At 38.2% G+C, this 27,619-nt stretch overlaps 1 protein-coding gene across 1 annotated transcript in view; it reads left to right on the forward strand.

Annotated features, from left to right (window-relative positions):
• LOC127424116 (phosphatidylinositol 3,4,5-trisphosphate-dependent Rac exchanger 1 protein-like) overlaps positions 1-27,619 on the forward strand; it is a 93,102-nt gene that overhangs the window by 12,418 nt on the left and 53,065 nt on the right. Inside the window, exons 2-6 of the mRNA XM_051669020.1 lie at positions 16,698-16,763; positions 17,194-17,316; positions 22,199-22,303; positions 22,650-22,751; positions 23,025-23,186. Coding sequence (XP_051524980.1) covers positions 16,698-16,763; positions 17,194-17,316; positions 22,199-22,303; positions 22,650-22,751; positions 23,025-23,186 — 558 coding nt within the window. The remainder of the gene's footprint in view (positions 1-16,697; positions 16,764-17,193; positions 17,317-22,198; positions 22,304-22,649; positions 22,752-23,024; positions 23,187-27,619) is intronic.

A 27,619-nucleotide genomic window follows, 5' to 3' on the forward strand; every position in this document is an offset into this window, starting at 1 on the left:
CAAGCTCACTCATCAAAGAGCGTGGTTTCGTCAGTCAAACTGAGAGCGGGGATTCTGGAGTAGAAGTGTTTGAGGCTGCTCTGAATGTCTTTCCATTCTGGGATAATGAATGAAATAATGAAAGTTTGGAAGGACAAGCTGATCGATCCGAACCACCTTCGCAAGCACAACTTGAGCAGGACGTTTCACAGTGGTAAGTTTTAATTTTGTAGCTTTCTTACAAGTACACTGTTGATCATTGTGAACCTAATAAAGCTTAAAGTAAAAGACACGTTGTGCATCTAAGTTAGTCATCTTTTGCTGGCATGGGTGTAGCCGAAGTTTTTTCGCCTGAGATATGAACGGAGAACAGAGGCTTACTCCCGGTTGGACATTACCAGGTGTATTAGAGAGTTAGTGAGCAAGTTAGCCGTGGACTACCGATAGTGGCCATAACTTGTAATTATACAATTATATAAGACTCTTGAGATCTACCGTTTTGTTACACAGTTTTAGGTAAAAGCCGCCCATAGCTGAATAGTAAACCCTTACCAAAACAATAACATTACATAGCAAGTTAGCCGAGCACTACCATGGATTGCAGATGTAAAATGACAGTTTGTAAAAAATAAATCCATCTCCACACTTGATTGCTATTCATGATAGTAAGAATGACAAACAATTTGCATAATTCTACACAATTGTAGGTAAAAGTGAGCCCGCAGCTGATTAGCAGAACTATTTCAACACAGTAACATTAGCTAGCAGGTCAGCAGAGGCTTACAGCTGTGCACTGGGTGTACACTGTAGCTACAACACAAAACTCCTCATTTGAAGGATAAATCCACAAATAATCAAGCATACTTACAGGTTGTGATCCTGAAGCAGCAGATTGTCCCAACAAAGTGGGAACTGCACCATCTTTCAGGAGTAACCGTCTTGAAAACCAGCATTGGCTGTGGTTGTACTGCTGAGGAATAGTGGTCAAAATAAATTTTAACCACTGATACTTCAATTCGTCTGCCTTTGGAAGTCCAAACAAAGAGGTTTTGCATTAGCGGTGAAGAAAACGGCGTCTTCTCGACATGGCGACAACACTAACCCAACTCATACTGGCCTCGGCTATAACTATGTTTGTTTGAGGGCAGGCCAAAGTAGCCCTTAGGCAGGCATTATGCAAATGTATTACATAGTGACGTAGATACTTTACGGAAGAAATGGCTGGACAACAAACAGCCCGTTTCATGTAGTTTTTGAACAGTGTTGTCTGTGAGAGAGAATAACTCCCTTTTGCGTGGCTTTGTAACTTTTCAGACCTTTTACATGCACAAAGAGCTATGTTACACACTAAAGGAAAGGTAAAATACCAAAGAGTATAATAGGGCCTCTTTAAATACAGGACTGTCCCGGGAAAAACTGGACGCCTGGCCACCCTACACATGTCACACCAGACTGTTGTAGCAGTATTCTCAAACAGTCAGTCAGCAGCAGTGTTGGATTTTCCTTATGCTTCCTCCAGCTCCTTAATGATGGTGTGGTGGCATAGACACTTGGGTTTTCTTCTTGCGAATGAGGCTGCTCTCAGTAGTGTACAAAATTACTTCAAGCAGGAAGCATACAGAATCTGAGCTGTCCAAAACAGCTGAACTGCCAAAACTGTTGAAAATAATTTTAATTCAAGAAGACTTTTTAATCGTAAAGATACACAGATTTTGTTTGGGGGTTCAGAACTTTGTGTGTGAGGTATTGGACATTGAATTTTCATTTAGCCCCAGACTCTGTATCCTGGGTGATGGGACGGATGTTAATATATGTTAATATGGGGACAGGGGGTATGGGTAGATCAGCGAGTAAAGACGCTGACTACCACCCCTGGAATTCGCAAGTTCGAATCCCAGGGCGTGCTGAGTGACTCCAGCGAGGTCTCCTAAGCAACCAAATTGGCCCAGTTGCTAGGGAGGGTAGAGTCACATGGGGTAACCTCCTCGTGGTCGCTATAATGTGTTTCGCTCTTGGTGGGGTGCGTTGCGAGTTGTGCGTGGATGCCGCGGCGGATTGCGTGAAGCCTCCACACACGCTATGTCTACACGTTTACGCGCACAACAAGCCACGTGATAAGATATGTGGGTTGACGGTCTCTGACGCGGAGGCAACTGAGATTCGTCCTCCGCCACCCGGATTGAGGCGAGTCACTACGCCACCACGAGGACTTAAGAGTGTATTAGGAATTGGGCATTCCAAATTGGGGAGAAAAAGAGAAGAAAAAAAAAATATTGGGGACAGATATTAAAAAATTTGGGTCCTAGCCGGAGTCATTATTTGTAGAAAAATCATCCCCAGGGGATGGAAGTTGGCTGGGGCACCCTCATTTAGGGAGTGGTGTGGGGAGATGGGCGAGGTGGCGACGTTTGAGGAGATGTTTTTTAGAATGCTGGGGAAATGGGATTTGTTTGTCAGGAAGGTGTGGGGGTGGGGGGGTTATTTGGCTTTTTTGGAGGGTTCTCGGGGAGGGGCTGTGGAGAGAGATTTGTAGTTTAGTTGGGTATGTGCATTATTGATGTTGTTTGAATGTATATCTTGTTTTTGTTTATTTATTTATTTATTTATTTAAATTATTATTTTATTTAGTTGTTCTAGTTGTTGGTGACCACAGTAGTGCGTGTTTGTGTTGGGGGTGGTGGGTGGGGGATGTTCAGGGGGAGGAGGTTTAGTGTGAAAAATGTATTCCATTTTTTATGTTGTGTTTGTATGTTTTATGTTTGGAATCAATAAAATTGTTAATAACAAAAAAGAAGACTTTTTAATCCATGCTAGGTATAATTAGTGGTGCTTGCGAAGGCAAACATTACCATAGGTATGTCTCAATCAGCTTCCTTGTTCAGTAGTCAGTGCACTTTCCAGGGAGCTGGCCATTTCTGGGGCTTACCAATCGCAAAATATTCCTGTGCACTAAAACATGCATTCCAAATGTGGGATAAAAATCAGGGAGCTTCATTGTACACTATGTTCCCTTACCTGAAATATCTTCTTGTCTTCTGAAGTCTCTCAAGTTGCTAGAGTTTGTGTAAAATTATCAAGTCAAAGCATTTTTTTTTTTTTTTTTTGTCTTAAAGAGATTTTGTTTGTAATTATCTTTTAACCATAATGTGCATGAAAGGGAAACTATGTTTTAAATAGTATAGTTCTTAGAGAGATTAAAAATTCACTCCTTTTGGATATTTATTTCTTTAATTATGTAATTTATCTTTCATAATATCACTGTAATTTCTTCAACAAAATACACAATAGGGTTTGTAATATAGAGGTATTGTTGATTAATACTCACTGCATTTAAATTTAGACTGATCTCACAGTAAAATCTGAAAGATTTGACTATTCTTAAACTAAAGTTTGCCGAGTTTACCGAAATTCAAAACACTGCCCCCAGTGGCAAAAGCTTTAAGTGTTGTTGGGTGCATGGGCACGTGTGAGCTCTATTTTCCGGGTAAAATGTCCATGGAGGGGCGCTAAATGCGAGTTTGTGATGCAAGTTGTTTTCAGCTGTACAGGCTGTAATACAGTGAAGAGGAATTAATATTTTATAAAGGGCCTCTGTATCGGTCTCACACGATTATGTAAACATGATTACTTTTGGTTTCAATGTGGGATCTGAACCCGGGTCTCCCACGTTGCTAATGCAACGCACTTGTGGTCACGCAACAAGGAAAGGTAAACGCACTGGAGGGGATGGAAAAATGTCTGATAAGAGATGGTGCTTGTCAGTGAGTGGGCATAATTTGTCGTAATACTAGGGTACTGGAACTTTCAGAAGCAACATGCCGACTTACTGTGTGATCATGTTTAAATGCGTGACCTCGTAATAGTGTTGCAGGTATCTGCAAGGACAGTCATCTGTGTCCCAGTGTTCAGTGGATAAACACCCTTTCCAGTCCCCAAATTCATGTTCACGATATACTGATTCATGACATAGAGAGTGAGATGAGATGCACCCTATTACCATTGGTCATGCTTAAGGTTAGGGAATTATCAAAATTAAACTGTCACTTAACTTGTCCGGCTACGGACATGAATGTTACCTCAAATTGTGCAGCTTGTTGTGGAGAGGTGGGTTATTGCTTTTCTAAGCGATCAAACTTTGCCTGCCAAAATCCCATTGACTTATAGTGAAGAAGGGATGTGAGCCATATCTAGGGACCAGAATATCATGTAAAGAAGTGGGATTGGGCTCTTTTGATTTAGTAAACAACCACACAGAACACCATAACAACTGCATAACAGTGCCCTGGCAACCACCAACAGCACCCTAGCACATTTACACAGGCAAGCACCCCTCACATTTAATTTAATTAAATTTGTGGTATGTAATGGCTTTTATTTTGTTGGATAGTAGACACAGACAGGTAAGTGGGGGAAAGAGAGGGAAAACAGGATCGGGACGTGAACCCATGTCTTTTAAGCCATCAGTTCTCATACACTGTATGTCAGGCGCTACCTTCTGCATCACAGCTCCGATCACTACTCGGATTATGTTCTTTACTACACTCTTAACACTTAGTTCTAAGTGTCTTTCTTCCCTTGTCATCATCATGTCTTTTTGTGTCTCTGCTCTCTTGTTGCACTGTGGCCCATTTCCACCCATGAGCAGCTCAAACAGCCATGAACTTTGAAGCCCCTCGTAGCGGAAGTGCGGGACGGGAGACCAAACTCAAAGAGGACTTTGTTGCAGCGGGAGCTGCTTGAGGGGTGGTGGAGAGGGGTGATGGTGAATCAGAGGGGCAAGTTTGGGTCCCCTCTTTCAGACCTCATCCTCCTGCTACTGAGCTCTTTGTCTCCATTAGCTGGGTCGCAGCCACAAAGAGAGGATTTTTCCTCTCTCTACCCCCCTTCCCTCTTGGTTTATTTATTCAATTTCACGCCATACTGGCCAAAATGGCCTCTTCCTTGCACTCAGAACTACTTCATACCCTTTTGCAACGAGGCAGATTCTCACAGAGCGTCATGAAAGGGCCTTTTGGTAGGGCCTGGGTGTGTTTTTAGCTGGGTATTCAGAGGAAGCGTGAGCATCGGATTCAGTCAGTTTTGCTGTTGCTCATGTTGTGGGAACCAGTGCGGGTTGCAAAGATTCCTCTCACTTGCACTGGAGAAAGAAGACAAATGTGAGGTTGGAGAACCTCAGGGGTTTTTATGTGACTCTTTGCTTTTCATTGAATTCTGAAGTACCAGCAAGTAAACAGCACTGTTTGTTTAAAGCAGGAAAACCAACTTTGGGCAGGATGCTGTCATTCCTAACATGTGTTGAGACATTTAAGGGAAGGAAGGATAGTTTAAAGTTTGAGGATGTCCTAGACAAAGAGAGAGTGAAAATCCTGTAGTTTAACTATATCCTATTTTGTGTCCATTATTTTTGCAAATCTGTTTAGTGATGCTAGTGCTACAGAAATTACACAGCCTCAGCTAATGACCCTACATAGTGAGTTATTGAATAGTTATATAACTAATGAATCATACAAATTTCATTGTATTTTTGTCAAACTGACCTAGTTTTCCAAAATACAGAGTTCCTTGAATTGTTCTGTATTTTAAATTTCCCTTCATTGTTGCTCCTGTAGAATTCCTGCTAAATGAAAGTGACTTTAAAACGTTTTCTTACTGTTGGAAAACCTCTGTGTCTGCAGAAATCTCTTTTGCCTACTTTCATTTTGAATGCAGAGTAAAAGCATTTAGAGTGGAAGTTTCATTTAGTTGGACACCATGTGTAAATTTTGTACAATTCAGAAATGTTTGGTCCATACTGAGAAATGAATTCATCAGAAATAATGTTTCAAACATCCAGGGAATGCTATATTTACATTACTTTAGATGATTCATGATTGTAAATGTGAGTAAATGTGTAAATATGAAACATTCCTGTTTGATGTGTCAATATACTGTAATCACTCCCTGAAGGAGAGAGAACTTTGACTCAATACCTTATCTTAGCGCCTTGGTAGTGGTGTAACGCATAACTTTCACTGCTGTGCTATCTTTTTAGTGTAATCTAGGCTCACTTGATCATAGAAACATCGTCACTGCTTCTAAATGGTTTCATAAATTGCTTCCCTTATAAAAAAAAAAAAGCTTAATTAAATATTTCAACCCTTCAGTCTAAATGAAGGACGCCTTTTAGAAAAGTTAATGTTTTTGAGTAAGTAGGTAATATTTAATGAATTTCTTGAATTAATTTCTTTATCCTGTCCCAGTAACTTTTTTGTTAGGTTACAAAATGACCTTGTATACTTTCAGTTTTGTTTGGTCAGAACTTAAACTTGTACATGTTGTTCCATGCATTGCCTAATAAAACAGCACAGCTTTGTTTTCTGAGTATGTCTCACTTCTGTTTCTCCGTCCAGTTGGCAGGGATCACATGCCACTAAGTAAAAGGCTTATAAATGTGCCTAAATGTTTTTGTGTTTCTGCTTTTTTGTCTTCTGTAGCTTCCTTCATGGTGTTAAGCAATTTAGGCTGTCCCAGACAACTGTTTCTGACTGAATTGATTGGAATCTCAATTGATCTTGTTACTGATGAGCATTGTCATGCATTACAGCTTACATGCACTTACTCTGTATGCTTAGAATTGAACAGCTAACAAGACTTTGTCATTTGTCCTCTAGTTTTAGTCAGTGGTTTTTCGTGCTCACTTCTTTTTAAGAAATTGCTGAGTTTACCCTAGTTTCACAACCAGAGGTTTATAAAGTCAGGGTTTTGCAATATGCTCTTGTCCCTTATTTCAGCCAAGCGACACTGTATTTGCCCCATGCGACAGACTTCACGTGTTTTGTTCGGTGGATGTGGTCTCAAGATCTCAGTGACATGTAATAAGAATATTGTAGTAACAAAATGGCTCGGTGTCTTGAGTACACTTTGTGTCACTGTCAAATTAATTTGTTCGCAATTTACCTACATTTGTTTTTGGTATCGCTCTCAGAACAGAAAGTGGAAATTATAAGAGTTACCATAACTTATTTACAACATGAAATGGAAAATATGGAGAAAAGTCCCAAGTTTTGCAAGCTACAAGACTGTGTGAGGGACATTTTCAAAATTGTTCCATTGTATTGAATGTGTCCACCAAGGTGTGCAGGGGTGTTTATTTATAAAAACAAAACCAAAATTACCTAACATTATGTTTTATTATATTCCATTAAAAATTGGTGCTTCTTGTCCACAATATTGGCTTTCGCCATTTGTGGCCTGGTGCTGCTAGGTCAACCAGAACAGTGCTAGACTTGACGTCTGCTGGTGGCAGAAGTGGTGGCAGCAGGCTCTTGACCCTCAGTCATGTTGGGAGAGGTTGAAGTCCATAGCAGCATATGGCCAGTCTGGTTTGGTCCATCTCACTGTCTGACCATCTTTGCTCGACTGTGTAACATCAAACAAAAGGGCATTTTGCCCATGTCTGACCTTCTGTCACTCTGCAATTCAGCATGGCTGGTGGGTTAGATCTCCATCATTGTGAGATGGGGAAGCATGTTGTTCAAATTTGTTTATAGATATGATGTATAATTAGGGGTGTGCACAACTTCAAAATTGACTGAAGAGTAGTTGACTTATCCGTCTTGAGGAAACCCTGGTTTCGGGTTCACCTGCTCACAGTCAGATGCATTTCTTAGGGGACGTTTACGTAAGACGCAGTCTTGCATTATGAAACAGCTAGGAGCGCAACAGATTTGAACAGAACACAGGGTCTCGAGATGCGTTTTTAAAAGTTGGACTATTTTTAACTTGACTAGTTGTCTTAAATACACAGTGCTCATGGTGTGATGCTCAAAAAAAGCAAGGATTAGATGTCTGCAAGTATATGGCTGTAGCTGTTGTCCTATAAAGGGGATGAGTTTAAAGATGTAACTTTTCTAAGAGAGTTATGTGTTGCAAAATATCTAAAGTACAGGATGTGATCACCACACTAAATAAACTAACAGAACTAAAATGTATTAAGGGATTTTCTAAGAATGCATCTATGTACACATGGGACACATGAGCGTCTTACTTTTGGTTGCGTTGTGTCATAAACACAGCGTTTGGAGGTCACTGTAAGTTAAGCATAGTTTAAAACTTAGAAAAACACATCTCGAGATCACTTGGAATTGCACTTCATCCAGCTGTAAATATATAAGTTAGGAAAAATGTTGATGAATTAGGCAACTTTCCTAAGGCAACCATCGTGACCCATCTCTACTTGTGTGAATTTAAGTCGGTCAGAACGGGCCCTATACCGTCCTTACACCAAGAATTGTTAAAACACACTATTCCCTGAAAGTTACAAGTTTTCAAGCTCTCTTTCCTCTCAGTGAGTGGAATGAATTTGCAAAGCTAAGACACAGTCATCTTATAAATTTAACCCAGATTCACCACTCTGCCTCAACTTGTTTCTCTGTTGTAGCAGTGCACATGCATGTGGCCTAATTCAATTCATGCAATGTACTTTTAATGCCGCACTGTTTCCTGTTTTGAGTCATATCCTTCCTCTTTCTGTTTTCCGTAAAGAGAATTCAACTTTATTTCCTTTTTACAAGTTTCACCTCAGTATATCAATTGCTCTGATTATAGGGAGTGTTCATTCTTAAAAAAGATGACATTTGTGAGGAAGATTCTCATTGTACTAAGTATTTGCCAACCAGTAAAAGGTGAAAAAAAGCTAATCTTTCCTAAAAATCCAAAACAGTGTAGCAGTGTATTGCTGTTTATTATCCTGTGATCTGTCTAGAAATTTGCATTGAAATACTAACTTACTGCTTACTGAATAATGCACAGCACAAACTATACAGTATACTGCATACTATTTTTTTTAAATACTGTAGGAAAAAAACATTTCAAAAAGAAGTATTGAAACAGTAGACACATGATCTCACTATATCACATGACCTCATAACGTTGTATGTTTAATCCAGTGAGTGCTGCCTACTTGTCATCATTATTTTGCAATTTAAATCCAATTTGTTTTTAAAGTCTGTCATGGTGAGTCGATCTCATGAAGTCGAATCAAGAAAGAGATGTTAAAAATCCTGGCAGATGTTTCTTCTGGTTCATTTGTCAAACTCAAATGGAAGTCAAGTCAAGCACATTGCATTGTGGGGTACAGTATTCTATGCAGTAACATCAGTTGTAGTAGGTCATCTTGTTATTCTATGCATAAAGAAATGTTGCATACTGTCCACATTATACATAGAGCAATAGTAAGGGTTGCATGCTAATCCCAACATAGCCAGTGTAATACATTTTCATTTGTCTATACTTGCAAAAGGCAACACATTGGCATTGCTAATATCTGCTAATTGAGTTGCAGTGATGTTTGTTTATCAGAGAGGGTTGGAGTGCTCTGCCCATTTGCATGATAATGAAAGACCCTCTTCTGTGAAAGAGGCCGTAGAGAAGGTCATTAGAGTGGCCCATCGCTTTTCAGCAGAGTGTCTGACCCCTCCTAGAGCGAGCTAGTGTGACAGAAATGGCTCTTCAGGCTCTTGAGGACAGAGATGAGCTGGACAGGAGTGAATGGTTCTTAGCTCAGAATAGGTCTGCCCAGGTGCGACTGGAGTCCTTTGCCAGTCTGTTTGCAGTTGCTGTGTAATATGTAAACTCTCACAGCAGTTGGTTGTGTGAGGGGTGTTGGCATATTGTTCTAGTTGTTGGATCTGCACCTCAAGTTGTTCAATCACAGTAAGATTTTCTCAGTTGATCAGATACTGTATATCAATTTACCGCTGTGGTTTTTCATTCTGAAACTCCCTGCTTTTTTTAATATGATAAGACTACATCTGTGTGAGAAAACAGTTTTTTTTGTGTACATTGCAGTTTGGTTTGGTTTCAGGCCAAAGAAACAGACTTTTATCCCTAATCTGGATGTGGATTTGGCATTGACCGTGTTTACATGCACTCAGGGGTGGAAAGAGTACTGAAAAATCCTACTCAAGTAAAAAATACTGTTACTTCCCAAAAAATGTAGTGTGAGTAAAAGTACCTGTCCTAAAAACTACTCAAGTAAGGGTAAAAGAGTAGTTCATTTAAAAGTACTCATGAGTATTGAGTATTGGGTTGCGATTGCTACGCCCCCTTTAATAAACCCTGTATGCTACAGTTTCAAAATGTAGCACATACACAGTAATTTATGTTCCTATTTATGGCTGTTTGCCAAAAAGAATGAAAAATATTGGTATTTTATAGGTATTTTTGACTGCCAACTTTTAAAATACATCACTTATCTATGATAAACATTACATGAATCTGATTCCAAAAATAAAAGGGAGACATGATTACAGAGATGAAAAGATGAAAAAGTTATTTCAGTACACTGATTCAGCCAATAACAGTAAGTGGTTTTCTTGTTTTCTTGTTATTGTTGTTTGAGCCTTTTAATGACACACTAGACAGTGGTCTATTTGGTTACATGTACACTTCAAGTCTGACACTTTAGCCAAAACTGACTGTGTTTATATTAATACCTCGCCAAGACTGGCATTTTGTCTGAAGTGTGAAGTGTATTTGACTGTTTAAGCACTTATCCGCATTAGTGCTCTCAGAACACACGCGCATGTAAAGCACACTCACACAAGCCACCTGTCAGTCAAACAGCACATGGCTACAGAAACAAGGAAATAAAAAGTCAATCTTTTAGATTTTTATCAAGATCAACCAGTGGTTGTCATGCTATTGCGATCAACGTAATGAGCACCCTGGTCTAGATGTAGAACATAGACTAAATATAGAAAATTAGTCAAATGTTTATCATCGATTTCGAGGATTTTTTCCCCCAATAAATATCTAGATTGTTTTATCCCCCAGCCCTACAACCTAGCTAACACTGGATAAGTCTCTTACAGCAGCCCAGTAATCTCAGTGATAGATAGCTAATTTATAGGTGTTATAGATACAGAAAATTTAGTGAGAAGAAATATGAAATTGACCTCAATATGTTTCTTCAAATCAGACGTAGAATTAATGCTTATATCTCGACTGGCTTGAGCAAGCTAAACTCACATGACCTGATCAAGCAACTGGCCTTCTTCATTGCGAAAATCCCTTTTAGATACGGACATAGATGTCAGTAGTTGAACTGCTTCTTGAGGCATCCTCCACATCCTTGATTAAAGCAGTGGGCGTCACTCAACCGGTCGCGCTGCCATTCAAATTTTCTATGTTTGATTTGATTTGACAGGAGTCACGAGACTCAATCACGTTGATGGATAAAAATTAAATCAGGACAGAGATGTAGTGAACACAGACAGAGGGAAAATTGCACAGTAAAAGTACAGTTACTGCCCTTAAAATGTACTCAAATAGAAGTAAAAGTATACCATTTTAAAACTACTTAAAGTACAATTCCTGGGAAAAACTACTTAATTACAGTAACAAGAGTATTTGTAATTCGTTAATTTACACCCCTGCATGCACTTAAGAAAACGGTTTATTCTAGGGCTTTAGCAGAAAGCGGCATTCTGAAACGTCATGTAAACAAGAACGCGGATTTCCTTATGCCGTTTAAGGAATTAAGAGAAAGCGGTTTTCTCTAAAGACGTTCTGTACAAAAAGGGGGAAATTGACATTCTTATCAACCTATTTTAAAGGAGTCTTCCTAGTTAAATACAATTTAAAGGTGGTGAAGTATGTAATTTTTGAGCAACCAAACAGTGCTATTATTGCAGAAATAACGAACAGGGTTCCCTCAGTTATGAAAACTCGGAAATACCAGGGAGTTGTGATTTTTCAAATTTAGTTGCGATTGATTAATAATTATGATTTCCAGGCTTGGCAAAGTCATGGACATTTTACATGGACATTTTTCTGTCCTAAAAAGTCACGGAAAAGGAATGCAAATTGTTCGTTGTGAGTGGAATTTCTATAAAATGATTTTTAAAATGTCCTTATCTGGTAATCATGAGTGACTGGAAAAGTCATGGAAATTCATTGATCAAACAAACACACAGTCCCGTCCCAAACTCACACCAATGTTGCAATGCGTCAGTGTTTACACTTTTTGTTGGAAGCAACCTATATAAATGGCTTCAAATTTTACCACAGAACCAATTATCACAGAAAATAACAAACAAAAACTTGTTAACATAAATTAACAAAAGAGCTGAACTCAGAATATTTCTTCAGTGTAAACATTATTAGGAAGGCAACACAAGCCTGTAAAAGAAATTGCCATGGCCACAGGCACTATAATAATGCTAGTATTTACCACACGTGTATTTACTTTACATTTATATTCTGTCCAGATGCTTCCTTTTCAAAGGAACTTATACAGTATGTACTTACAGAATGTGTACTGGGTGATGTATTCAACAGTGGACAATATTGGACATGTCTGTACTTTCTTAGATACATTATAAAACCTTGATATACAGTGGTCTAAGAAAAGGTCCAGGTAATCGTTTGTTCGCGGAAGCCACTTGGTTTGATGTTTTGTGATCTAATGCAATTCCTGCATTTTAAGTGTCTTTTAAGTGGGCAAAAGTGTCCAAATAATTTATGGGGATACTGTATCAGTGCATCAGGGCTCTGTGTGTTTATGCACACAAATCTTACTTCACTGTTTCTATGTGGTAAGGGAATTGGCAGCAGTCCATCCCCAATACAAGGGTGAAAGCTGTGCAAGCTTCCGAATCACATTCCCCCTTATCTCAATAATGACAATCATTGTTTGATAATGCACTAATTTAAAGGAAACCCATCTAAACAATTAACAGTGTTGATGTATTATGTGTGTGTGGGAAACAGCAGCCTTTTTGTTACGGAAAAGGTTTGTTGTGCCTTTTCCTTCCTGAAATGCAAGAGGCCAAGGTCTCTCTTCTGTCATTGAATTAGTCGTAGTGTTTGGTTAAGGTCACCCTGTGTTGCAGGTGGAAAAATTATAACGTCTGTTTCCTGGCAAAGCATTTCATTGAGGGGGAATAAAGGAGTCAGTGAACAGCTTGTTTCCTTTGTGGTGACATATGGACACATTCATGCTCTTCTAGATCTAATAGCCTGTGGCTATTCTACTGTGTGTAACTCTATTCCCCTGTCTGTCTTACCAGCTGGACAGAAAGGCCACAATCACAGTCTTCAAATATCTGAGCCTCATTAGGAGTGTTATAAAAATTGTATTATTCTTGTTTAAATCCTTTTTCACCTGGCAGACAATAAAACGGGCAAAAAAATCCCATAGACTTGCATTGAAGGTGGGATCCAAGCCATATCTAGGGACCACAATATGACAGGTGAGCTCTTTTTAATTTGGCCAGTAAGCAGTAACAGCCTACCAACCACCGAGCAACTTACCAGAAGACCTTAGCAACTGCGTAGCAATGCCCCAGCAACCAACCTGAACTCCCTTTCATTGTGGCGGCTAATTTTGCATGGGTAAGTGCCACTCGCATGTTCTTCAGAAAATGAAAAAAATCTAATCTAATTTGTTTTAAAGTTCTTTGTCATAATTATTTCCTCTGAAAAGTACATATCAAATGTATCCGTCATGTTTGAAGCTCATATACATACGCATGAATGTTCAGTTTGAGCAGGAAATCAATTCCAGGAGTTCCATCCTCTTGTTTAGATCTGTTCCAGCCTTTTATATTGAGATGAAATGAATCACAGACACGCCTGATTACTGAAATGCAAGTCACAACAAAATTGCAGGTTGATGTTCAGTATTTCAATAGTTCAATGCCTTTGCATCTTTGAATCAGGATGAATGAATTCATTTTTCATTTTGCACATTTGCCCCAAATCGCACCTGTCATCCTCTGCTGCTGACTTCACACTCACCGTTGCCCAGAGGAACGATGACAGTTGCCATGGAAGCACAACGTAGCTTTTATAGTTTTTGTTTATTTATGTGATTTTTTTTTTTTTTTTTGTACATAAGCACAGGAGTGATGCTGTAAAGGGCCAGAAAAGGGCAGAATAAAGTCCATAGAGGCCTGAGAGAGAATCTCAAAAGGTTCAATCTGTATTTTTTCAACATTCTAGCCATGTTTATTTATAAAACGCATTAAAAAAAAAAAAAAAAAAAAAAAAAAAAAAAAAACGGACCCAAAGTTCTGTACAGCTGTGGCAAATATATAGGCAAATATTTCAAAACAATAGAAAACAAAAATAGAAAATAAAAAATTAATATAAAAAGTAAAACAAGATTAATAGCAAAGGACATTTTTGGTGCTGAATTACACTTGGGGAAAGAAAGTTTTTTTTTTTTTTAGATCCTTAAAGTACATTATTTAAGGAAGGGATACCATTGGAGCACAGTTTCAGTGAACTAAACTATCTGTGTTATTCAAACACCCCCGTTGCCCTTCATGCCCTTGCTCCACATCCTGGCTTTAACCCGACCAGCCCCTCAGGCTGCGTCACACACAGATGACCATTTTATGGATGAATTTGTCTGAGCCATACGAGAGATTTAATTAGCCCACGCCTGAGGGACGGTCCCCTCAGACTGCCCGCAGGATCTGTAGCTCACAGCCATCATTATCACCTACATTACACTGGGTATCAGTTACAAGCTTGTGTTTAGGCCTCTTGATGTGTGTCTACTTCGCATTGCCCAAACATGCACCACCACCATTTTTTTCAGAATTTGTGTCTAAGTTGTGTTTTAAAGCTGATGTATTTCTGCACCACTGTCGCCAAATTTCAAGTTCCATTGATTGAAGAAATGGATAGTCTCTCCCCAAACTCACACCAGTAATTGAGCCAATGTTGCTGTGTCGGGCTGGTCAGGATGCTCAAATAAAAAGAGCAATGTTTTGGTAGAGCCACAGTGTTTATGCTTTTTGGGGAAATTAGCCTTTCCTTGGCCTACACTTTGGCTTTATGTTATCCAATGGTTCTTGAGTGCGAGCATGTGATTTCACATGTTAGAGAAGTTTACAGCTAAATGTGGTTTAGACTCCCTGCAAACAAACACTCTTAGAGGAGCATAAACTGGGAAATGTCTTCCAGAGATACAGAAGTGTGACTGAGAGTTAGTCTGTCATTAAGAGAGGGGGATAAGGAGGATACTGTGGTGTGGCAAGTGGTTCTCATTAACAAACTTTCATCCTATCATTGTGGTTAAAGGAAAAGAGGCGTGATGGCCCATGTTTAATGTCCTGCACGCTTTTAAAATCCAAGAGAGAAGGATGAAAGAGAAAGGGGTAGTTGATTAATAACATGTCCATTAACTTTGAACTTTTTTTTAGGTTAAAATTTAATGCTAAAAACAAGTTCTCATGTGAACATGCATGTCACTGTGAACAAACGTCTCTCATGCACTCATGAACGCAGAACGGACGTCAAGATTTTCACTAAAAATAACTTAAATCTAAGGTTGTTTCTCACCAAACCTATCGTATGCCTTCAAAAGACTTGGAAAGCACGAATCGCATGGGCTACTTTTGTGGTACTTTGATATTCTTTAAAGTGAGGCAATATCCACTGCAATTTTATTAAGATGGACTGAGATATTCATTAAAACATCTCCTTTTGTGTTCTGCATAAGAAAGTAAGTCAACACAAGGGAGAGAAAATTATGATAGAATGTACATTTTTGTGTGAACTAGTCCTTTAAGTATTAGTATGTTTTACTTAAAAGTATTTAATTGCATTGCAAAATGAGAGAGATTTTCTACTGCTGGAGTTTCTGAAATAGTTTGCCATACGCTGACGCACAGAATAACCTACACACACTAATAATTAGAACAAAGAGAAAGATGGAATGAACAAAACAACATCCGTGTGACAAAGGTGAAAATGCTCTAGATAAGTCTTTAGCTGGCTATGTCGTGTTGCTGTGGGAGACCATTGAAGACAATAGCCGGAGTGTCAGGTAATTTAACAGACACTGGGGTGGGGTGAGTCCATATCACTATTAGCAAATCAGCTCATTTCCACTGCCTCTGCTGATGAGAATTGTTTTTTACAGAGCCAGAATTAGAAACAGTCATTGTGTGTCAGACTCTCTTTCACCAGGGGAGGCTCTTCTAAAGCTGTCCATGCAAATGCTGAAGATATTTTTACTCCTCCTCTCAACTGCCTCTTTTTTAAAATCGTATTCCTCTGTCTGTGAATGATCAGGAATTATGTTTCGATTTTAGGCCCCATGTTATAAAAGAGCAACGCATACCGGTTCTATTGAGACAAATCAGAGCTATGACATTAAAACAGAAGACTGGATGTTTAAAATAATGTTCTGTTCTTTCATGTTGATATAAATTGTTACTAAGGATGTTGTGTTGCTGGTTTGTTGTTGTATTTATGGTAAATATCTTGTTCATGTGTGTTTGTATAGTGGGGCTCCCAGCCTTTCATTGTCGGCACATAGTCTGTATCCACAGTGGGATAAAGCTTTCTTGTGCTGAAAGCCTCTGCCAACTTGTCTATGACACTTCTCTGTTTGTCTATCTGGATTTGCTGCTTGCTTAAACCAGTAGACACTACATGGAACTTGATTTGCTCTCTGATATATTTGAGACGGTGTAGGTTTTTCTCACAGAATTAGTAGCAAAATGGGTTAGGTGGAAGTTATGACCAGAGAGAGGTTGTAAACCTGCAGGAAACTGTTACATCTTCAAAAAAATGAACAGAAGTGTAACTGTGAGAATCATGAGTTAAGTGCATGATCAAAATCTGCCCCACCTTTCTATCAGACAGCAGTGATTCCACCTGTAAACAATAACCACTACACTCTCTCTCTCTCTCTCTCTCTCTCTCTCTCTGAACAGGCTTTTCTTCAGAGAATTAGACAGACTGCAGAAAATCAACAATGTCTGACACCAGAGCAGTTCAAGGTAAAACATATTTTAAACATATTAGAGAAAGAATCTTTCATCTAGAGCAGTAATTCAACTGGTTTTGCTTTGTTAGATTTTACATTGAACATCGAGTGGCAACCCAACGCAGAACCAAAAAAAAAATAAAAATAATAATAATTATTGTAAAAAGTAAACAAAAATGTCCTTAAAATCAAACAACAAAAAATATGCAAAAGGAAGCATTTTCTATTTATTTTGCTATCCTTACTCTACACAATTATATGGTTAGTTTAGCCATTTTGATTTGCATTTAGCATTGAATATTCCCTGCTGTCCACAATCAGAACAGGCCCACGAACCCAGTTTTGGGTTGCAACCCACTATAGCTGAGAACCAGAAGAAGAAGAAAAAAAAGAGCATTTCGTTTTGGTGATTTTCTTTAATTTCTTCTCTTCCTCTCTCACAGATCTTGTTTTCCAACATCGAGTCCATTTTGGAGGTTCATTGTGAGTTTCTCTCCACTCTGGATGCCAGTTTACAGCCTGAACCTCAGGCGCACCACTCTCTCGGACATGTCTTTCTCCAGTTTGTGAGTCCATGAGATTATTGATCAGTTCTTCACTCCATTTAAATATCCATTTAAAATAATTTTTTAAGTAGTGCATTTGTACATAGTGTAATGCAAGTAATCAAAATCTCAATACCAGTCCATCCCTACACATCTCAGCTGAACTTAATTTGCTCTCAGTGTGGGATTGTTCCCAATATATTCAATCTTTATGCTTTCACCAAGACTCCTCCATTCTCTCAAAATACCATCAGCCTCTGAGACTGTAAACTCACCCAAAACAAACAACTCAAGCCCTTGGCCTGTATCTCTGCCACAACAATCTCCACACAAGACAAAATATACCAGCTACTCTAACTTGTTATAGTAAACAGGTATACTGCCCCCTCATTTTCTATCCTCTCTTGCCTGTCCTTTAAATAAAGTGGCAAAAAGCCTATCCAAAAAATGTAACCCTTGTGTGGCATGTGTCATAAAGAGCAGCTGCCACAGAAGAGATTCAGTGTCTAATTCAGAGAGAATTGAGAATTGAGTGAGATTCAGTTGAGACATTTTTTTTTTTTAAATAAAGCATGAGTGTAATACGTTTTTCTGAAAGGGTTGTTGGATTTATACAAGTGCATCCTGTTTTTTCACCTTATAAATGTAATTCAGTAATAGTACAAGTATTTAGTAAATTACTCTGAAAATAAAGAACAGATTTCCCAAAGTAATGCTTTAGTATAGTAATGAAGTACAGTTACTCAAGTGTTTCACACCACTGCTTAAAATAACCAGCAATGTTTTCTCAATGTTAACTAAATAGATGTATAAAATTCTGCTTCTTTTATCTTTATAAAACTGTGTTGTCTGTAAGTTAAAATACTTTTCCACCTCAGGAAGTTATTTATGGTAGTAATGATAATGATGATATTTAGTTATTTAATTAATTTCTTTTCATTAGTGCTGGCTTTAAACAGCAGTTGTATCATTTAAAGCCTTGCATGTTAATGCTTTCCTTTAACTCTTTCTATGGTTATCACAAGAAACCATTTCGGGATTGGCATCTATAGCCGACCTTCGACCAAGTTCATTGAAACGTTCTGAGGTTTTAACCTAAGCTGGATTGAATTTCCCCTTAATTGCAGTGACTGCGTGTGTGTATGCATCTGTGTTGGACTGTGTTAGAAAACATATGCCAGGACAGATGTTCATCTCAGTCATGGATGGTGCAAAGCTCTCTCGTTACAGGTGCTGAGCTCTGGAGCCCTGAGGGCCGAACCAGAGTACGGAAACTCCTAACTGCAGTGGCACACACACTGCACACACACTAAAATATGCTGCCGATATATCAGCCCTGTTTGCACTTGGTATCAAGATGTGTCTCGGGCGATCAGGATCAAGTGATCAGATAAGACAGATCATAGTTTTCACTCCATATTGATATCAGATGTACTTGAAGTTCTGTAAAGTGCAAGTAATTATTGTGATTCTCAAACTTTTATGATCGGATGGTTATATTCTTTTGAAGTTGCACATAACTGGCAAAATTTTAAACCAATTTTATGCACAGTTGTTGATTGACAGGTGAGTAGGCAGTCCTTTACTGTTGTTCGGGATGCATCAGGACGAAGTAGTGTTTACACTAAATGAAAGTGTTTTTGACTACCTTTGAATGTTGTTTCAGTGATCGGATCATAAAACGTTTTTGGATCTTTTTTACACCTGCATTTAGCACTGACCACTTGTGATCAGATCGGACCTACAGTAATACCAGGTGTAAACAGGGTCATACACCTGCACAAAAATGGAAAACATTGTCTAAGCAAGCAAACACAAAGTTGGGGAAATTAAGAGGTGGACAGAACCTGCTCAAATTATGGAGGGAGGAAGTGGACAGAGAATGAGAGAGAAGAGAGCAAATGGAAATAGAGATGCATTCAAAAGAGCGAGGAAAACAAACACAACGGCTGTCCAGTCATAACCACACGGTTGCCTTTGGGAATCCCAGTATCGGTTTCCTGCTCTGTCAGGATGGTTTAAGCACCCTCAGCCGTCAGGAAAATTCAGCTGTCAAGGTTACTGTACAAACACAGACTGTTCCTGTGGAGCTCAGATAAATGACATCCTACCCTCACCGCATGCATATTTAATACTCTGTTACCTCACCCCTGATTTGATCCTCGTTCAACAGTTTTTCTGGACCACTTCCTGACAGTGTGTTTGTTTGATTGTTTTTCCAAATCGCCCTTTTATTAAACCACACCTTACTGCAGTTATAAACTATTAATTCTAAAACGTATTTATTCATTTATTTTAGGGCTGCAACAACTAATCTATAATTATCGATAATGAAAATCATCGCCAACGAATTTCATTATCGATTAGTTGGATATTTGCAGTGAGCACGGAGAAGCTCCGTCAATGATGTCACTTAACAGCCCAGTGAAAAATGTGTTGCGTGATGAAAGTCGTTTGAAAAACGACGGAGACAAGTTGAAGTGGAAAAACCACGACCCAAGATGCCCATCGCACGAGAGCACTTTATAAACACTTCAAAGAAGATCATGATAAGCATACAGTTTAATATGAACTGGTTACTGCATCAGGTGCCTTGACAGAGTGCTTGTGCTGTTTGATGCGCTTAAGAGTTGTCTCTCTAAGTTAAGCACATAACTTACATTTTACTGCTATATTCTATGTTTTAATGAATACATGTTATGAATGAAAAATCAGGCGCGTTTTTCCACGTGTTTGCAAAACTGTTTGTCTTAACCACAAGCGAGCGCGTGCATCCACGTCAATCAAACCGGTTGCGAGAGAGAAAGGGAGCGCCATCACTTTTAAACTGTGCAACATCAGACCGTGATTTCAGTTTCAGTGTAATAAATCGTGCATCTCATAGATGTCACACTGATTTCAAAGATGTCACAATGAGCATTTAAAAAAAAAAGTGTTTTAGATAGTTTCTCATCATGTAAGCGCATGTAATACAGTGAGCATTAATACAATGATGCAATTTTTCAGCACGAGAGTGAATCTGCTCTACTTTTACAGATGATTGTACAATATTAAACTGTATATAATGCTGAATGTATTCTATAATAATGCTTAGGGTCCTTGATATTTGATAGTCCAAATGTCTGATTTCACCAGTAAATGTTTACTATGGCAAATATATTTTACTGGATAAGCATACATTACCATTAAAATTTTATTTTTTGAAAAGAATACTTTAGAAACACGTAGTGAACAAGCATATGTATTTAACATAATTATGTATTTTTCAGCTGGGCAGAACTATTAATATTTCTATTCTCGTGTCACAATTTCCCTCTGCCTGCCTTGTCCCACTCCATCCCTGATGAATAATTTTACTCTTTAATGAACAGTACTCTAAGTTTTACAAGTAAAGGAACTGTTTCGCATATGTCCTGAAAGTAATAATAATTTTCATGATTCAGGATTTGTTCAAAGTTTTGAGGGAGTATAAAATCGTGAATTCAGTACAGTAAATCAAACCATATCCTTACGCCCTTTATCATTTCAGTAAAAAAAAAAAAAAAAAAACACATTTTAAGAAAATTTTTATTTTTCCGATTAATCGAAGAAATAATTGAAGATTAATTGATTATCAAAATAATTGTTAGTTGCAACCCTAATATATTTATTGTTTTTGTTTGTTTTTAATTAATTAATTTTATTGTTATATATTACCAGTCCAAAGTTTGGACACACCTGACTTAATTTGTGTGCACACATTATAGCAACTCCAATACTTAAAAAGTTGATTGGAGACGAATCCCAGATTATGCAGGGCTGTAATCTAGACAAAGGGTGGGTACTTTGAAGAAGATAAAATCTAAAAAAATGTGAGCAAGTTTTGATTTGTGCAAAATTTTTAGGGCACTACATAATTCCCATAGTTAAATTTATATTAATTCATAGTTTGATAACTTTACTTTTATTCTTAAAAGTGGAAAATAGTAATAATAAAGAATCAGTATGTGTGTCCAGTCTTTTAGGGGTAGAGTAACTGGTAGTGTAATCACACAAAATATAGAACATATGGGTGGTTAAATGATGGACCTATTGTTGTAATTGCTGCAGGCTGAGATTACACATGCAGTGCTCACTTTTACCTAAAGATTAGTTGCTTTTCTTTATCTTTTTTCTACATGCAACTTCCTGTTTCCACCTAGCTTTTGCAGCCCGTAGAGAAGGTGTGGCTTTCGGACAAAACCAATGCACTTCGATTTCACTTCCCGTGTTGTTTCAAATAATGTAGGGCAGAATGAATGCGGTGAGGAGCCTCGTTGTTTCTCTGAAAGTTTCACTGCCTGAAATCATCTGCTTATGTCACGACTCAGCTCAGTATTTAGAGAATGGCCAAAGGAGGTGGTGACATTGAGTTACACAAAGAGAGATTACAGTGTGATTGTTATCTGTTGGACATCTCACATATGAACATGAGAATAATAAATAGGAGTGTGCCTAAAACAGGCTTATCTAACCTTGAAATACTGCATATAAAAATCAGTTTGGGGGCCTTATCCACACCCAAAAACTGTATGTGGTATGGCTTGCATATATGAATGGAATATTAAAACACATCACAAAGACAGAGTGACTGTTGATCCAGTTAAATCTAATAACCCTTCTGAAAAACACAAACCAGCTTAACATGGTTTGGTCTTAGCTGGTTTAAGATGATCTAGCTGGTATCCCTGCCTGACCATTTTACAAGTGCCGTAAACCTCTTTAAAACTAGCCAAAAGCAACAGGCTGGGAGACCAGGAAAGACCAGCAAACTAGCCTAGGCTAGTTTAAGCAGCTTTTTTTCTGCAGGGAGGGCTGAATGTATTCCATTGGTAAAATCTATTTAAGTTTGCTTTGAAGTGTGACTCTGTTTTCTCCACTGCAGAGGGAGCGTTTCTCTGTGTACGGGGAATACTGTAGTAACCATGAGAAAGCACTCAGACTACTGATGGAGCTGAACAAGATCCCCCACGTACGAACTTTCCTGCTGGTAAGCACCTTTACACCTGATCTTTATTGGAGGAAAAATTCCATTCCTTTTCATTACATCAGATTTTGAAGGAGATACCTCTGATCACAGATTAGTTTAATCTCTGTAGCCCTTAACAGGTTTCAACAGTAGTAAGATAAAATTGCTACAGGAAATAAATTGGTCATTCAGATTTTAAGTGGAACTTTGACTTTGCAAACCAGGATGTGAGAGAGTGCTATTTAATGTTTTACATGGAAATTCTTAACTTTTTTGAGTCATTAACTTGCATTTTAATTATTGAAATCAGTGTAAAATGTGTTTCTGCAGAAATCAGATATTCTGTATCTTCTGTTTGTGTTTTTAGCACCTCATGCTGTTGGGAGGTAAGAAGAGCACAGATGTTCCTCTTGAGGGGTACCTCCTCTCTCCCATCCAGAGAATCTGTAAATACCCTCTACTACTCAAGGTATGGTTCCCCTTGCAAGGGTAGCAGAGCATGTGCATTATGGGTTGAGATATTAATTGTGGTGCTTGCCAAGATGCTTACTTTTTACTTGGCCCTGTAAGAAACCACACAACTGTGTGTACTGCTCTTTAATCATCCCATTTTTTAATGATCATATTCATGAAAAATGAAAAGTCATGAAAGACTGCATGTAAACATAACTGAAGGCTATAAGCAGATAGCTGATGTGTATAACAGTGTAAGACAAGCTAGCACCTGCTATCTGCCCTTCAGGAGCTTTTGAAGAGGACCCCTAAGAAGCATCCAGATTACCCTGCTGTAGAGGAGGCTCTGCAGGCCATGAAAGCTGTGTGCTGCAACATCAACGAGACAAAGAGACAGATGGAGAAACTAGAGGCTCTTGAGATATTACAGTCACACATAGAGGGCTGGGAGGTGAGTGGAGACATGAGGTGTGTGTTTGTCTTGTAATATTAGAAGGGAGTATAAGTGTGTTTTTAAAACCACACCTCGTGGTACTACTATACGCATAAATTTGCTAGAAATCAAACAAAATAATAAAACTGTATGATCAATTAAGAAATGTAATCCACACATAAAGATATAAATGCAGAAAACCTACATTAGAATGGAGTGCTGAAGTGACATGCAGACTTTTTTTAATGCAAGCAGTCTCAAGTTCAAAATCAGCCCTTATTTATTGCTTTTTTTTCCCCTGTCAGTGGTTATATATCAGGAATGTGACGGTTTAGTTTAATTTTATTTAGTGATTTCTCTGAAAGGAAGAGTGGTCCGATGAACAATATAAAGATGTGCTGCCTTAGAGAACAGTGCCACTCTTGGCAAATGCCTGTGTCCGGAAATGACTAGAGAGGTGTGTAATACTTGATGTAATGAACTGTTTTTAACAATTATAGTCCCTAATGGTACCAAACAAAACCTGAAGCATACAAGTATGAAATGGAATGGATTGAGAATCAAACTACCAGTCATTATTTATTTTTTAAATGGATGGTAATGTTACACCGTACAAATTTAAGTCCTGTGTATGTTTCCTGGTTGATAGTTTTAAAGGAACAACATAAAATGTCAAACGGTTCACTGTAATTCTCTAGCAGCCTTTTACCAGTTATTTACAGTATGATTGCATTATATCTTAAAATATTTCTAGTTTAGGGAAGTAGCTCTATGACAATATGTTTAATTTTTGTACATTTGTAAGTGTAGCCTAGAAAGAATCAGTGATGTGGACATGTGCCGCCTTGTGTCTGCTGCTGACATTTTCTTAGAACATACCACAAGCAGGAAGAGGAAATCTTAACACAAAAGCCTGTTACCATGGAGATCAGCTAGTTTTGTGTAATATGCATGACTGTGCCACCCCAAAGTCACTTTCCACTCCTCTTTCTCGTTCTGTGTCTCTTTTAAGCACTTTGCTTATCTTTCTTTGCTCGTGTACCCACCATTTTCCTTTCCTTATTCTTTTCTTTACTGTAAGAACTTCATTCTCTCTCTCATTTTGTTTACCCTGTCCATTAGCCCTCTGTATTGATTTATCTGATGCACTACTGAGTAGCTGTACAAAGTGAGGCAATTTCTATAGCCAGAAGTGAGCCCTAAGTGTACTTAAAAGGCGCTGTTTAAAACTTTTACGATTGAGTGCGTCCAGGGCCATTACACCACAGTTGCTGCCCTTGCACTGCAATCCTGTCAAGACCCAGACCCCCTATGACCCAGACCAAGACTAGAGCCTTCAAGACCCAGATCAGACCAAGACCTTTCAGTCCAAGAATGAGGCTTTCTATTTTAATTAACTGAAACTGAGAAATATATGGATTTATTACATCATGAATAGATGATGTTAAGCATGCCAAATGATCTGAGGACTTAAACGTGGGGTTAATTTAACCTCAGTAGAGAGGAAGGGTTTCAGGATATGGGGTCTGGTTTAAAAGCAAATGCATTAAGTTTCCATTTAGTCCTGAGTGTATTACCTTTAGAGGTAAATAGTGCAGAACAAGCGGGAAGCTGATTCCCATCTCTCTAATTGACCCGTCTGGGCACGCCATTGATTAAGCAGAGAAAATAGAGTCTGCCTATCAAACACACTCACACACGCCCACTCAAGCACACCTGCCAAGCATGGAAAATCACATCCTGTACAAAGTCAGCATGGACCGTGCCATCTGAGCAGAATACATTTTTAATGGTCTGAGGTATGTAACTGGATACACTCTCTGTTACCAAAAACCTGTCGGATCACCTCCGTCCCCTTAAAGAGATAGGGACCGCTCTTATCTTGGCGAGAGAGATGGAAGGACATGTTTAATTGGCCCTAATTTTAATAGGATTTTAAAATGAAATTAGATACTCTTAATTAGTGGTCGACCGATATAGTTTTTTTTAATGGACGATGCCGTTATCCATAGAGCAGGGTGGCCGATACAATGCCGATATATCACACAATTTAATATAGTAAATAACATAAACATAAAATTGCTAAAAAATGAATAAATCTTATTTAGCACTATATTTACTCAATTTTACACAAAACGTATTTTTAATAAACTTTTATTATATTTAATTCTTTAAAAAAAAAAAAAAAATATATATATATATATATATATATATATATATATATATATATATATATTATATTATATTTTAAATGGTAGATAGTTCTTCTGATTTCTGTTTAATCATAAAATGTTTAATTTATTTCTGCATGATGAAATTGTTAATAGCCTATAATAGAAAGAAGGAAATTGCAGTACACACAGTAGTCCAGCAACAATGGATAGCATTTACACATTACCAATCGCATTTTCTCATAAAAGACCCAATCAAACCAATTGTACAGACAATACACAGTGAATTTGACATTTACTCATAGTGCACGTGAAGTGCTATTACTTTGAAGTTGCACTCACCTGCTCGTTTGGATCCAGCGAGAGCAGCAGCAATCTACTGAGTATAAATGCTGTGGATCGCCTGCTTGGATTATCATGGACTGACCATCATAATTTGTGAATTATTAGAGGAACATTTGATCCTTATCCTGAAGTTTTTGATTCTGGCTGATGGAATATGTGCTTCAGATGAAGATACAGTTGAAGTCAGAAGTATACATAGACTTAGTCATTAAAATAAACTTTTTAAACACTCCACAGATTTCATATTAGCAAACTATAGTTTTGGCAAGTCGTTTAGGACATCTACTTTGTGCATGACACGAATAATTTTTCCAACAATTATTTACAGATAGATTGTTTCACTTTGAATTGACTATATCACAATTCCAGTGGGTCAGAAGTTTACATAAATTAAGTTAACTGTGCCTTTAAGCAGCTTGGAAAATTCCAGAAAATGATGTCAAGCCTTTTGGCAATTAGCCAATTAGCTTCTTATAGGCTAATTGGAGTCAATTGGAGGTGTACCTGTGGATGTATTTTAAGGCCTACCTTCAAACTCGGTGCCTCTTAGCTTGACATCATGGGAAAACCAAAAGAAATCAGCTGAGACCTCAGAAAAAAAATTGTGGACCTCCACAAGTCTGGTTCATCCTTGGGAGCAATTTCCAAAAGCCTGAAGGTACCACGTTCATCTGTACAAACAATAGTATGCAATATAAACACCATGGGACCACACGAACATCATACTGCTCAGGAAGGAGACGCATTCTGTCTCCTAGAGATGAACGTAGTTTGGTGCAAAAAGTGCAAATCAATCCCAGAACAACAGCAAAGGACCTTGTGAAGATGCTGGAGGAAACAGGTAGACAAGTATCTATATCCATAGGTAAAACAAGTACTATATCAACATAACCTGAAAGGCTGCTCAGCAAGGAAGAAGCCACTGCTCCAAAACCGCCATAAAAAAGCCAGACTACAGTTTGCAAGTGCATATAAGTACAAAAATCTTACTTTTTGGGGAAATATCCACTGGTCTGATGAAACAAAAATGTAACTGTTTGGCCATAATGACCATCGTTATGTTTGGAGGAAAAAGGGTGAGGCTTGCAAGCCAAAGAACACCATCCCAATCGTGAAGCTTTGCTTCATGAGGAAGGAAAATTATGTGGATATATTGAAGCAACATCTCAAGAAATCAGCCAAGAAGTTAAAGCTCAGTCGCAAATGGGTCTTCCAAATGGACAATTACCCCAAACATACCTCCAAAGTTGTGGCAAAATGGCTTAAGGACAACAAAGTCAAGGTATTGGAGTGGCCATCGCAAAGCCCTGACCTCAGTCAGATAGAAAATTTGTGGGCAGAACTGAAAAAGCGTGTGCGAGCAAGGAGGCCTACAAACCTGACTCAGTTACTCAAGTTCTGTCTGGAGGAATGGGCCAAAATTCCAGCAACTTGTTGTGAGAAGCTTGTGGAAGGCTATCCAAAAAATTTGACCCAAGTTAAACAATTTAAAGGCAATGCTACCAAATATTAACAAAGTGTATGTAAATTTATGACCCACTGGCAATGTGATGAAAGAAATAAAAGCTGAAATAAATAATTCTCTCTACTATTATTCTGACATTTCACTTTCTTAAAATAAAGTAGTGATTCTAACTGACCTAAGACAGGGAATGTTTTCTATGATTAAATGTCAGGAATTGTGAAAAATTGAGTTTAAATGTATTTGGCTAAGATGTATGTGAATTTCTGACTTCAGTTATATTAGATGAGCACTGGATGGGACGAAAACACTCGTTTTTTGTGAGGTTCGTGAATTACTTCTGTTTAAACGAGATACCTGCATATTTTCAGACAGTATACGATTTTATTTGATATTTGCCTTTTTATCATTGGTCAAGACAGTTAAGAGATCCAGGGAACTGTTGAGGAGAGAGATGGAGAAGGAAACATGTG

Source organism: Myxocyprinus asiaticus, chromosome 33 (assembly GCF_019703515.2).
Source record: "Myxocyprinus asiaticus isolate MX2 ecotype Aquarium Trade chromosome 33, UBuf_Myxa_2, whole genome shotgun sequence".
Classification (NCBI taxonomy): Eukaryota; Metazoa; Chordata; class Actinopteri; order Cypriniformes; family Catostomidae; genus Myxocyprinus; species Myxocyprinus asiaticus.